Source organism: Ictalurus punctatus, chromosome 9 (genome assembly GCF_001660625.3).
Source record: "Ictalurus punctatus breed USDA103 chromosome 9, Coco_2.0, whole genome shotgun sequence".
NCBI lineage: Eukaryota > Metazoa > Chordata > Actinopteri > Siluriformes > Ictaluridae > Ictalurus > Ictalurus punctatus.
In genome coordinates this window covers 22,016,960-22,031,007 of record NC_030424.2, presented here as the reverse complement: position 1 = coordinate 22,031,007, position 14,048 = coordinate 22,016,960, and the positions used below count along the sequence as shown (strand labels likewise).

Sequence of the window (14,048 nt, the reverse complement as noted above, 5' to 3'; positions counted from 1 at the left end):
GACAAGTCCTAAAAGTAGACAAAGAGAACCCAATTCAAGACCATTGTTACCCTCCCCAGGAGTGGTCGAACAAAAAAGATCACTCCAAGAGCAAGATCTGTAATAGTCTGCAAATTCACAAAGGAACCCAAGGTAACTTCCAAGCAACTAAAGCAACTCATGCTCATGTTCATGAGTCCACCATCAGGAGAACACTGAACAACAATGGTGTGCATGGCAGGGTTGCAAGGAGAAAACCACTGCTCTCCAAAATGAACACTGCTGCCTGTCTGCAGTTTGCTAAAGATCACTGGACAACCTAGAAGACTATTGGAAGAATGTTTTGTGGACGGATGAGACCAAAATAGAACTTTTTGGTTTAAATGAGTAGCATTATGTTAGTAGAAAAGACAACACTGCATTCTAGCATAAGATCCTATCTGTGACACATGGTGGTGATAGTATCATGATTTGGATCTGTTTTGCTGCATCTGGGCCAGGACGACTTGCCATCATTGATGGAACAATGAATTCTGAATTACATCAGCGAAGTCTAAAGGAAAATATCAGGACATCTGTTCATGAACTGAAACTCAGGAGAAAGTGGGTCATGCAGCAAGACAACGACCCTAAGCACATAAGTCTTCTATCAAAAATGGTTAAAGAAGAATAAAGTTAATGTTTTGGAATTGCCAAATCAAAGTCCTGACCTTAATGCAATAGCAATGCTGTGGAAAGACCTGAAGCAGTTCATGTGAGGAAAACCACCATCATCCCAGAGTTGAAGCTGTTCTATACTGAGGAATGGGCTAAAATTCCTCCAAGCCGATGTGCAGGACTGATAAACAGTTACCGGAAATGTTTATTTGCAGTTATTGCTGCACAAGGAGTCATACCAGATACTGAAAGCAAAGGTTCACAAACTTTTGCCACTCACAGATATGTAATATTGAATAATTTTCCTCAATAAATAAATAACCAAGTATAATATTTTTGTCTCATTTGTTTAATTGGGTTCTCTTCATCTACTTTTAGAACATCTGATGATGTTTTAGGCCAAATTTATGTAGAAATATAGAAAATTCTATTTCTATTAAAAGCACCACTGCATATTTAACCTGAAAAAGTGAATGTAGTAAACCTTTACAACCCATTTAGGGTACATAATTAAATCTTAACCCAAGGATTGTACTTCTAAAGGTACACTGTAGTCACTTTGCCAAACTGCACCAGTGCAGTAATAATAAATGGTATGGTTTAGTACCTTGTTTCTGAAACCACACTCACGTACACTTGCTTTGACTACTGTCATTAAAATCCTTGTTATTTCCTCATATTTGTAGTATTACTAATATTCTCTCCAGTGTCCAATCTTTCATTGAAATGCCATAAAAATACTATGTCATTTTTAAAGCTATATCATGAGCTATGCCAAACAGAGATAATGTGCAGGGAGTAATCTGCTGTCTGATGACCTCTTGCCGCAGTGGTCTAGCTCTGTCCTCCCATCCTCAAACTTCTGAAAATGAGCCTTTCCCCACTGGGATTTGCTGCAGCATCCAGAACTGTCCAAAAATAATATTCTGTTTGTTTAAGGCTATGGCCAAGACAGAAATATTTTGACTCTCCCAAACTGAAGTATTGTAAACAATCTTTTACAGCAGCAATAGATCCATAATAATAAGACAAAGTGTTTAAAGAGTGTGGGTGGAACTCTCTGGGTTGAACTTAGTGGCAAGAGAGTGGATAGAGATTAGATAAAAATATGTGAGGCACTGGGGAAAAAACAGAGGGATGAAAGCTGAGCAAAAGAGCTGGACGTGCCTCTGTCAAAAGACGCCCAACATTCAAACTCTATAAAAACACCCACATAATGAGATTTAACTGCCACAAGTTGCTATATGCTTTCTTTAATTTAACATCCATTATATCTAACAAGTTGATATAAGGTCGTGTGTAGAAATGGCACAGATTTCAAAGGGTTACTGAGTTTAATTACGTTTAATTAAATAGTCAGTGTTGATTCCTCAACTGTTTTGAGATAAAATAATTTAGCATTGAAGTTGGCACATGAAATCAATCACTTCATGCCAATTCTGAAATAAATAGACTGTCAACACTTTAAAGGGGGCAGACACTGTCGCCATGCCCCTTAAGTCATGCGGAACACTGCCAAAACCAAGTCTACGCTTCCAGCCCATGCCAGATTGAGGGAATAATATTATTATTACACAATCATAAAATGAAATACGGAAAACCCAGATGGAGCCTCTTACCCAGACATCTCCCAGCGTCAGGCCTGAATCCAGGGCCACATGCTTGGCACTTGAATGAGCCGTGTGTGTTCACACATTTACCACTGGGGCAGACACCGGGGCTCCTGCACTCATCCACATCTGTATTGCAGAGGGAGAAGGGGAGGGGGGGGGGTTAATTTCAACAAACACATTCACACAACTTGATTAGATTAGGTGAGCTAATCAGCTGTTATAGAGAATGATAACAAAGAAACAAACAGAAACCATCAAACATAAATACATAATACGAAGATACACATGCATCATAAAAAAAATTCAACCACAAATATCACTTACTCACACACATAATACAAACACACTAAAAATGTAAACTACTTATAATCCACCAAATACCTTATTTTTCCTTTGGCTTAGGGCTGAGAGAAAATACAATCATTGTTTTGTTGTTAGATTACTGGGGAATCCCAGGCAGCAAATGCAATTCAGACTTGTATCATATTGCTAAATTTAAAGGTCTGGCAAGATGAACATTATTCCTTAAATAGTAGATCACAATTTACATACAAATTTCAATAACATTTTAACATCCCATAATTTCAGCTAGGGCTGCCACGATCCCCTGGTTCAAATAAATAATTCACAAGAGGTTTTGATTAAAGGTCATAAACCATGGATGGGGCAAAAACGAGACAAGACAAAGTGTCAGTTATTTGGGAGCATGTCACTTTAAATCTGAAGGAAATTTTCAATGTGCATAGAGCCTTTAACAACAGGAATAACTGAAATCCAGATGTAGGTTGAGATGCATAATGAATAAGCCAGAGGCAACAGTGGCAAGGAAAACCTCCCTGAGACAACATGAGAAAAAAAAACACTGATAGGAACCAGCCTGAAAAAGGCACTCGTCCTCTTCTGAGTGTCACTGGATAGTGGGATTATAAATAATTACAGTATAGAAGTGAAGAAAAGTAAAGAAAAACAGTACTAGGTGTGTTCAATATGAGCATTTAGTGAATAAGTGTCCTGGGATCAGCACAGCACAGTGCTTATGATCACAGCAGCAGTTCTTAAATCTACGTATAGTATACAGGTGAGATTATTCATTGAAGCAAGCGTGAACCTTAAGCATAAACTGTTTTCGGGACGTGAATATCTTTATCGTGTCTCAAAACATGTTGGTTGGTAGATTGGATACTCTAAATTACCTATAGGTAGGAATGTGTGTGATCTGGCATCCCATCCAGGGTGTATTCGCATCTCGGTTCCAGGCTCTGGATCCACTGTGACCCTGATCAGGATTAAGTGCTTACTGAATATAAATGAAGGTTTGCTTGATGCACTGGATGCTACAAGGTAAGTCAACATCTGGATAAATGTACTGTCCAGACTAATTAATGGAATGTCTTTTGACTAGAATTATTAGAGGCCAAGAGATGGTATTTTGAAGCCAAAAACAAAGTATCATGTGGCCACAAATTATTATGTTGTGTCCATGAGATACCAAAGTTTAATATATTATGGAATGTCATTCTTAATACATGGCCTCAAGTTAATAATTTTTTGGGGAAATGTATTCACTTTGAGAATTTGTTTAAGTCGATGCAGGCTAATGGTATCCAGAATGTTGGTATGTGTCACTCTAAAACTAAAGTTTAATATTATCATCTCCATGCTTAGGATCCTGTGGCCACAATGTTTTAATTTAATCAAGTTGTCTGTGGCTGACTCATTTTAAAATGCAATCTTTGCCACGGGTCAAGTACTATGTGGCCTCTATATATTAATTTGTGGCCAAGCCTTATTAAAAAATGGTAAATGGTCTGCACTTATATAGCGTCTTTTAACCTTAGCGGTTCTACAAAGTTCTCTACACTGTTTCTCATTTGCCCATGCACAGATACATGTGAGGCGCTAGCCTGCCATCAGGAGCATGGGGGTTCAGAGTCTTGCCCAAGGACACTTTGGCATGTGGACACATGTGGGCCATGAATTGAACCACTAACCCTATGATTAGTGGACAACCCGCCCTACGACCAGCCACAGACATCCTTGTCACCTCACGGGGTCTGAACCTTTGTGTGTACCAGAGAAATGCCTGTATCACGTACAGCATGTGCCTTCTCATCCACTGGTGAGAAGACAATGCAGAGTAAAAATTTTGTTCCATTGCAGTCATTCCAAGCCAGTGCTGCTTGAGTTCTAAATCCTAGATTTAGCGATTTTACTATAAGACTAACCCCCAGCAAAGAGAGCTTCATTCCTTCCTAACAGTTTACTTGGGTCACATTCCAACACAAATCCAGCACAAGCAGCAGGATCAACAGGACAACCAAGTTATACAAAATTAGCTACTTGCATTTTTTGGGAACAAGCCCATTGCCATGAAAGAGAATTCCCCTGGTGTGGTAGAAATCCATTGCATGCTGGTTCTCAATATTTGCTGTGCTTTGCCAAATCTTTCCTTTGCAGCATGCCTACCCCCATTCCTTAAGAGTGCAATTTCTGTAGTGGAGAACATTATATCCAAACGCCAAGAACGTTTAAGCCCTGAACAAATTAATATGTTCACTTGCCCTCATAAGATCCATGAACTGCTTTGAACTTTGCAAATCCAAAATAGCAATAATGTTATCAAAGTGTCAAAGAAGCATTTTGTGTTACCTTTATTAAATTATAGTTCCCTGAAATCTGATAAGCAAACTTGCTCAATTAAAAATGTAAACATGTTACACCTCTTACTGATGACATACTTTTGAATAGTTTGCTATGCTTGTAGCTAATACGCTACAATGCTAGTAGGTTTTTCAATAAAGCCTTTATAAATATTGGAAAATCATGTCTGTAGATAGACGGGTCGATCCAGAGTTTGGGTTACTGTCTGTGTGAAGTTTTACAGGTTCTCTGGTTTCCCCTCACCTCCCAAAAACATGCTAGTAGGTGGACTGGTGACTCTAAAGGCACACATACAGTATGCTTAAGTATACTTAAGGTACACTTTCACCACACGTACATGAGCATGCGCAGCAGCTACGTGAGCTGCATTGTTCACATACTCAATTGCATATATTATGTACATCTGGTGGATTAAAAGTGGAGTCCACTAGATGGCACGTCAGAGCCAAAACACCTTTGTCCATCGGGTTTCCAAGTCGAAGTGTAATGTTTAGCAATTTCATGCACAGCAATGTTAAACACACTGGTAAGCTCCATTTCTCTTTAAAACTTTCTGCTGTTGGCCTGATTGTTGTCATGAGCTTTATCCCAAATCAAAAAACCCTCACAGTACAATCAAAAATATTCTCTAATCTAGAAAATCCACAATTCAAGCACAATTATGATCTCGATAATAGATAAGCATATGATTTGAGACACCGCGTCATTGTGTTTATTCAGTTGGAGACCCAGTGTCACATGGTGGTATACTGCCTCCACTATTTATGTTGATTTTGCACCATACAGACATGGTTTTCCCCCCTTAACTGTATTACCATACAGACATGTTAATTTCTGAGGATGTGCACAAGTGACGCATCAAATTATGGCAGGATACATGCAGCGGCCATCTTGCATACACGTACACATACAGCAAGTATAAAGCAGCTTTAAACTGCCCCTAGGTGTGAAAGGATGTGTGAATATGTGTGCATAGTGCCCTGTGAAGGTTCATGAGAACTTTGCAAGTGCTTAAAAGACTATGCCCATTTACAATCTAAAACCTACATAGGTTCTCCCTGTATAGTTTTCATTTTACAGCAAGGTGAAATATTTAAGAGGCCATTCGTGACAGCCCCAGTTTCAATCGGATATTAGCAACATTAACAAATTAACTAACTAAAAAAGCACAAATATTAGTGAGTTATAATGATCATCATTATACCTTCACACTCTCCTCTCTGGTTCTTGGTGAAGCCACTTCTGCATTCACACCTAAAGGATCCCTCAGTGTTGATGCATTGGCCATTGGGACATTTGTTAGGCATGGCACACTCATTTATGTCTGTGTAATGAGAAAAAGAGAGGAACAGAGAGAAAAACTTAACCCCTTAAACTCCTAACACCCAGTGGCGGGTTCAGACTTACTTTCCCAGGTCACATTAGTTTCACTATAGTTACCGAATAATCTATACTAGTTAATGATAAACTGAAATGCTTTTGCATTTCATATTTCCAAGAACTTCACTACCCAGAAACACAGCTGGCTCACCTTGACACAGTTTTCTGTTTTGTGTCATGAGCAGGCTGTAGCCCGGGAAACACTGGCAGGTGTAGGAGCCAAAAGTGTTCACACAGTGGCCCTTTCCTCTGCATGGGTCATTCAAACATTCATTGACATCTGAATAAGACAAACATTACATTAGATACAAGATCATATCATATCATATGTTATATATCATTGTATCATGTCATATATCATCATATATGCGGCACCTCATGCTGAGATGGGTAGAGATTGTATTTCTACAGTAGCGCTATGTAAACAATGGCCTCACTGTCCACCATACTGAACCGCATATGTATGACCTAGCTCAAGTAAACGTGAAAGTTAAGCTCTCTCTGAGGCTGATCTGGAAAGATCGTCCAAATTGAGGCTTAAATTGGACACTAAGATGTGTATGGAGTTACATTTGACAGCAGTCTGGCAGTGATCCGGTTGTCTCCTACTCCACTGTTAGATATCACATGACACCTCAACCAAAATCATATTATTTCCTTTTGCTCAGGAGTTCTGAGACGTTTGCTAGTGGTGCATTATGGCATGAAAATTCTGGTCATAGAGGAAAGGCTACATCAGGAAAGCACCCTTAATTTCCATTCTAAAGGCTTTTCATATTACGAGGCAGCACATTGACAATTTTTTTTTTCTTGTGGAGCAGCTATGGGAATTATACTAATAAAGCTGTGGATTATTTAATCCAGCTTTTGAACTTCCATAAGAAATTGTAGTAGCTGAAGGTTTTACCGTAATTCATACTGTATACCCTTTTATTTTTTATTTGTTTGTTTGTTTTTTCTTTTTGTTTTGCTTCACAATATCGAAATGGGCATGACAGTCAAGACTTCTCATAATACGCGGCAAGCAAATTAGCATAATTTACTCATCCAAAATATTAGAATTGTTGCTTTAAGGAGTCACATCTAATTTAGTCTCCCAAACAGACAGCTACAAACTGCAAATTTGTCTGATACATTTTGTCAATAAATGTAGCCAAGAAGCACCTATTTTTACAGAAACAGCAATGTGACTGACCTGGCAGGTGACTAATCATTGACCGTTTTGTGTCATTTCCTGCTTCCAACTGTTTATTAACTTATAAAAATGAGATTTCATGAACTCTTTTCAGTCTAGTCACTATAACTTTTTCCAGTACACTGAATTGCATATAGAAAGACATGTGGAGAGCCAATGAGATTACAGTCTTAAATATTCTGAAGTGTGTGGCCAGAAAAGTATACAAAGATACCAGGCACTTTGTATCCTATTGGTGGAGCATCTGAGGCTGAGAGTATGTCTAATATATAACTACACCTAGTACACATTGAGAAACACTCCATGGTAAGGACTCATATGAAATGATTTTTCATCTAATAGGAATGGAGTCCAACTCTCATCTGGTGGTCATTAACGGTCTTACCAATGCAAGTGGTCTGCAGAGCATTGAGGGTGTAGCCTGGGTCACAGTGACAGGTGTAGCCAGTCTGCACTGACACACATTGGCCTGGACCACAGATTGTCGGAGTCAGCGAACACTTGTCGATGTCTGTAAGAAGAGATTGAACAGGATAATGAATAACTGGCTCGGCTACATGTTTAAATACAAGAAATTAAATATCTGCAAAATGTCAAATGCAGATATTTCACTGAATATCACAAGCCCGATTCCAAAAAACTTGGGACATAAAAATGGAAATAAAAACAGAATGCAATGATTTGCAAATCTCATAAACCCATATGTTATTCACAATAGAACACCGAAAACATATCAAATGTTTAAACTGAGTAAATGTACAATTTTAAGAAAAAATTTAAGTAATTTTGAATTTGATGGCTGCAACACATCTCAAAAAAGTTGGGACGGGGCAACAAAAGGCTGGAAAAGTAAGTGTTACTAAAAAGAAACAGCTGGAGGTTAATTGACAAAAGGTCAGTCACATGATTAGATGTAAAAAGAGTATCTTAGTAAAGATGGGCAGAGGTTCGCCAATCTGCGAAAAACTGCGCCTACAATTTGTGGAACAATTTCAGTGTAATATTCATCAACGTAAAAATTGGGAAAACTATTAATGTCTCATCATCTACAGTACATAATATCATCAAATGATTCCGAGAATCTGGAGAAGTCTCTGTGCGCAAGGGACAAGGGTGAAAATCAGAACACCACAGAAACACCTGCAGAACTCATTGGCTGTGAACACAGTTCGCCGTGCCATACACAAATGCTGGATAAAGCTCTATCATGCAATGAAGAAGTCATATGTGAACATGGTCCAGAAACGCCACCATCTTCTCTGGGCCAAAGCTCATTTAAAATGAACTGAGGCAAAGTGGAAAACTGTTCTGTGCTCAGACTAATCGAAATTTGCAACTCTTTTTAGAAACCATGAACGCTGCAACCTCTAAACTAAAGAGGACTAAAGAGGAAGGGGACCATCCAGTTTTTATAAAGCACTCAGTTCAAAAGCCTGCATCTCTGATGGTATGGGGGTGCATTAGTGTCTATGGAATGGACAGCTTGCACATCTAGAAAAGGCACCATCAATGCTGAAAGGTATATACAGTTTTTAGAGCAACATATGCTTCCATCCAGACTCCATCCCATCTTTACTTCTGAGAGACTCTGCCTCTCTAAGATACTCGTTTTACACCCAATCATGTTACTGACCTGTTGCCAATTAACCTAATTAGTTGCAAAATGTTCCTCCAGCTGTTTCTTTTTTAGTAACACTTACTTTTCCAGCCTTTTGTCGCCCACGTCTCAACTTTTTAAGTTGTGTTGCGGCCATCAAATTCAAAATTACCATATTTTTTCTTTAAAATTTTACATTTCCTCAGCTTAAACATTTGCTATGTTTTCTATGTTCTATTGTGAATAACATATGGGTTTATGAGATTTGCAAATCATTGCATTCTGTTTTTATTTACATTTTATACAGTGTCCCAACTTTTTTGGAATTGGGGTTGTACATCCAACTCACAAACACAGATTGCTCACAACACTTTGTGTTCAACGAATATGAATACACTTGTTATTTTGGATCTCAGTAAATCCTGTCACGAGTCATACCATTTGAGGAGCTCAAAATTGGAGAAATAAAAATCTACCACGGAAAGTGAAAATACACTTTAATTTCTGTTGTAGTTAGAAATGTCACACCTTATACTAGCAGTCTCTAACTCAGCAGACACATATACAGCTCTGGAAAATGTTGCTCAGTATGGACACAGAAGCAGGTTTTACAGTGCAGGCTTAGGTACAGGATCACGTTTTTACGGTGGTGTAGCACTCTAAAAGGTGGCCATCTGCTTCTATAAAAGTGAGGGCTGTTCCTTTACTCATTTAGCGTTTAATTCGTGCCAGGCCAGAGGGCTTCTCCCAGTGGTCTGACAGGACCCATCTGCAGTGATAAGACTTTAACGCAAGGCTTTTGACTTTTGACTTCCCTTTTTCTACCATTCTTTTTCTAAACACAGACTTGGAAGAGCATTTTCTCAAAGTTCAGCAATTCAGCATCCAATCTGATATTGATTGCCCAATCTGGAGTTTATTCTTTACTCTAATTGTGTTATACTGATTCCAAACAGCACATTTGCTTTGACTGTTTGCCTCATCACCCACTGAGCAGGGTTCAATAGATGGAGCTTGGCTAGCTTAAATGGGGAAAACAACCTACACAATGCTTACTTTGTTCTTAGGAAACTGGACCTGTGGAACAAACTCAAACCAAGCCACTACCGCAAGCAAACTTACTGAGCTGATGAGTTGGCTGCAGATTATTTATGGCTAGCTTAAGTTCTTGAAAGTCAAGAAATACCTTTTAATATTAACAAAATTTAAGGGAGAGTGAAAACACCAAACACATTTTTTAACATTTAAAAATCTCTAGAAGATCAACCTTTTTTTAAGAGGAGCTGGTCTGACTTCTTGCTAACATGTAACAATGACATGAAAAAATGTGTCATTTGATCTGCAGAGATCACAGGCTGTGATCTGGCCTCCATCACCAACATTTACACAAGAAGAAAAAAGCATATAATATTGTCACTGCTTCACCTCTATATACTGGACTATAAAAGCAAAAACTGTTAGACATAGAGACATAGAGTTTCCTCACTTGAATTTCCTTAATAAAACTCCATAAACACCAGCACAGATACTGCTGACATACTGAACTGTATCATCACAGCTAAGTGCAACCATTCTATTAAGTCTGTGTGATACAATATCGGTCTAATTCTACACACGACACAATGTTCACTATAGTCTATATATTTACAAATTTAGATTCACATAGTTGTCTTTATATATTCAACTAATTGATCCTTTTTCCGGCTTCTTTAATCTACTGCATATTTTTGGTATATATGGCGCTGATCAAATGCCGTTTAAGTAAAATCTTATTTGGAAAATAAAGTTCTTTCTGCTTTAAAGAGTTCTAACACAATGCTTGCATCTGTATCTGTTTAATGCCCTAAATACTGTATTCGTATTTAAACCCAATGTAAGCATTCCCTAAGCCTGAATCATTCATTTATTCATTCATTAACACTGCAACTATGTTGAAGAAACGATGGAAACCACTGAAAAAACCCTATACAGTAGGTAGAAATGCCAGTACTGCCATGTCATGGTCTGTGAATTCTGGCCCTGAAAGTTCCTGAACCTCAGCTTCATCAATCAAGTTGGTATAATTAATGAATAATTGGTATCAACTAGATATAAGAGCAGGAATGCTTTTTAAATTCTGCTCACATCATTTTGTCTGTACTACTTATGACATTTTCTAATGAATTTAGTGGGCTCTATTCCTCAAAATATCAAAACATAAACAAACTAGTAGCCTAATTTAAATGCATTTTGTAGCATAGCACATTCATTGCCTTTCTTTGTCCTGGATGCTACATAACTAACTGCTTTCACCCACATGAACCTAAAAACCTCCCGCTGGTACTTTGGAACTTTTTGTTGCATCCTGTAGGATCCAAGTCCCGATCGATGCATCCTGATTCCCTGTGAATCTTTCTGCCAAGCATTCCTATTTGTGTCCATTTAGTACACAGTATCTGTTCACCCTATTTATTTATATTCTGTGGATCCAATGCATCCACTGCTCCAAAGAAATAGATGGAATTGACCAGTGCAAGTGAGTGTTAGTTGTGATGGTTTGATAGGATGATGAAATTCCACGGTGTGTCTGTAGTCACTGACCTGTGACCTGAGTGGCGACGTTAATCGGTGCTGTGTCACGATTCTCTGAGTCTGGCATCAGATACGTAGGAGAGTTAGAGGTGACCTCCACTACATCTACAGCAAGAAACAGCCAAAACCAACACATAAACGATTACGGAAATCAATGATACAGTACATTACACATGATTTACAATGTACAGCCCATCACTATATTAATCTCAAGTGGACGCTCATGTCATTCGTCTACAGAAGCAACACTGACATTAAAAACAAAATGTCTTTCCATCAACTAAAACCAACAAGAAAACATTATGAAATCTTTGAGAGTGCCAAAGAGCTTTGCATGATGTACATTAGATTTCTGCATATTTATACTGGCAGCAGGATCCAATTATTGGTTGTCTTGGTTTTATAAGAACAATTTATAGAAAAATAAAGTCGGACTTCAGCTCCCCAAGAGCTGACTAAACTTTGTTTTACATGGCGCTAAGATTGCTGAGTTACGCAGAAGAAAAGTGTGGACATTAGGTTAAAGCAATGTTTCCTGTTCATGTGTAGTTAAATTATCCAGAATCCTTTCCATAATGAAGAAACTGTAAGAAGGAAAAGAATACCTGGGTATGAAGGAGGTGTATTAATTGGCTGTTGAGATAAAACAGAGTAATTCTGTTAATAATAATAACTATGAGACATTTTTGTATATTGTACAGTTATTTCTGTAAATAAGTTCTTACCTCATTCACTGTTTCAACATCTAGAGGAGAGGAAGAAGAGGTGAGGAAGCATGAAGATTAATCAACAACAATGCCTCTTTTATTATTAGCACAGTGAGCTCAGCAGGTATATTGCTCCATCAGGAACGCATTTTACAATATTTTTTTCCAATAAAAATGAGTTTATCTAGCATTTAGATTGCATCAATTCCCTTCAGCTTTCCACAGAAGGGGGGAGCTGAAAACGTGCAAATACAGGAGTGGACTGAGGAAATGGCCACTAATAAAGACACAATTTGCAAATGTTTATAGTGGCCTGAGTAATGCCAGTGAATTATCTCATTAACTGTAAATGAGAAGGAAGTTTCAGAGAAATCGCACAGATGTTTAACTTCTCTAGAGTAAGACTATTCCCAAAAGCAAAAGGAAATGATGTTGGATGCATGAGACATATTCAAACACAGATTTATGTTCAGTTTTGATATAGTGATATTGAAGAGCTAATTTTGAAAGCAGGCTTACTGCATCCACAAAATCTTTCTCTCTCTCTTCTCAAGTTAACCATACACCAACATCTAGAATATTAATAAATGTGTACCTCATAGGAAGGTGATACAGTCCACTGTACATATAGTCTTTATACTCACCTTCAGGTAGGGAGACTGGAGGAGGGTGAAGAGGTATGTAACCAGTCCTGGGTGGCTGAGACCTTGCAGGTGTCTGAGGGTAAGATGGCACTGAGGGCTTGTGATACGGGCTCTCGGGGTATACGGGTGGTAGTGGTTCTTGATAAGGTGTCTGTGGCAAGGTCCGAGGAGGCTCAGGGTATGTGGGATTCTGAGAAAAGAAAGTGTCGACTTCTGTGAGCTCCTCTTCCTCCAGCTCACGGAGTGTGATCTGGACGTCTGAGCGAGAGTAGGTGTAGCCATGGCCTGCTGGACAGATCTCCTTAAAGTGATCTGTGAAAATTAATTATACATGTAAGATTTGTGCCTTGTCACACCATTATGTAATATTCTTAAATACAATACACAACCTAGATAATAGCCATCAATTATGTAACATATAAATATTAAAAATATAAAAAAAAAATTTACTGCCTGTGACATTTTCTAATGAATTTAGTGGGCCCTATTTTGCAAAATATCAAAACATAAAGAAACTAGTAGTCTAATTTAAATGCATTTTGTAGCATAGCACATTCATTGCCTTTCTTTGTCCTGGATGCTACATAACTAACTGCTTATGTAATATTTAAAAAATAAAATTAAATTTAAATACCAAAAAAGATCATTAGAAAGGTTTTTATGGATAACAGAACTAATAGATAAAATAAATTCCTTACAAAGTTGCATTAAACAACTAACATGACTGGATAACCTTTAGTTACCTTATCCATTAATGATTAGTTTATGGCTATTAATAAACAATTTAAAGTGATTGGTGTTTACATAATGGTGCTTCATGTTTCCAATTGTGACTAGCACCACAGATGCTGAACAGATTAGATCAGTTTTGAGCAGAGAAACAAAACACACTTCTCTGTCTTTAAACATTCTCATTTGTCATCACTTCACTAATCAGACCAGAGATGGTAAATGAAAATTTAAAAAAGGCTGCGAAAACTCTTTCCTTTTCCCCAGAGGGCATACTCACACTAGGCCCGGTTACCTTGCCCTGTCCCAAGCACG

General features: G+C 38.1%; 1 protein-coding gene across 2 annotated transcripts in view; it reads right to left on the bottom strand.

Moving 5' to 3' along the window:
- The window catches only part of LOC124626008 (latent-transforming growth factor beta-binding protein 2), a 123,346-nt gene that overhangs the window by 27,811 nt on the left and 81,487 nt on the right, over positions 1 to 14,048 (bottom strand). For both annotated transcript variants that reach the window (XM_047157434.2, XM_017476525.3), the window contains exons 12-19: positions 13,005 to 13,316; positions 12,379 to 12,398; positions 12,259 to 12,286; positions 11,663 to 11,758; positions 7,871 to 7,996; positions 6,442 to 6,570; positions 6,115 to 6,234; positions 2,256 to 2,375 (exon numbers count right to left, since the gene is read on the bottom strand). In XM_047157434.2, the coding sequence (XP_047013390.2) occupies positions 2,256 to 2,375; positions 6,115 to 6,234; positions 6,442 to 6,570; positions 7,871 to 7,996; positions 11,663 to 11,758; positions 12,259 to 12,286; positions 12,379 to 12,398; positions 13,005 to 13,316 (951 nt within the window). The remainder of the gene's footprint in view (positions 1 to 2,255; positions 2,376 to 6,114; positions 6,235 to 6,441; positions 6,571 to 7,870; positions 7,997 to 11,662; positions 11,759 to 12,258; positions 12,287 to 12,378; positions 12,399 to 13,004; positions 13,317 to 14,048) is intronic.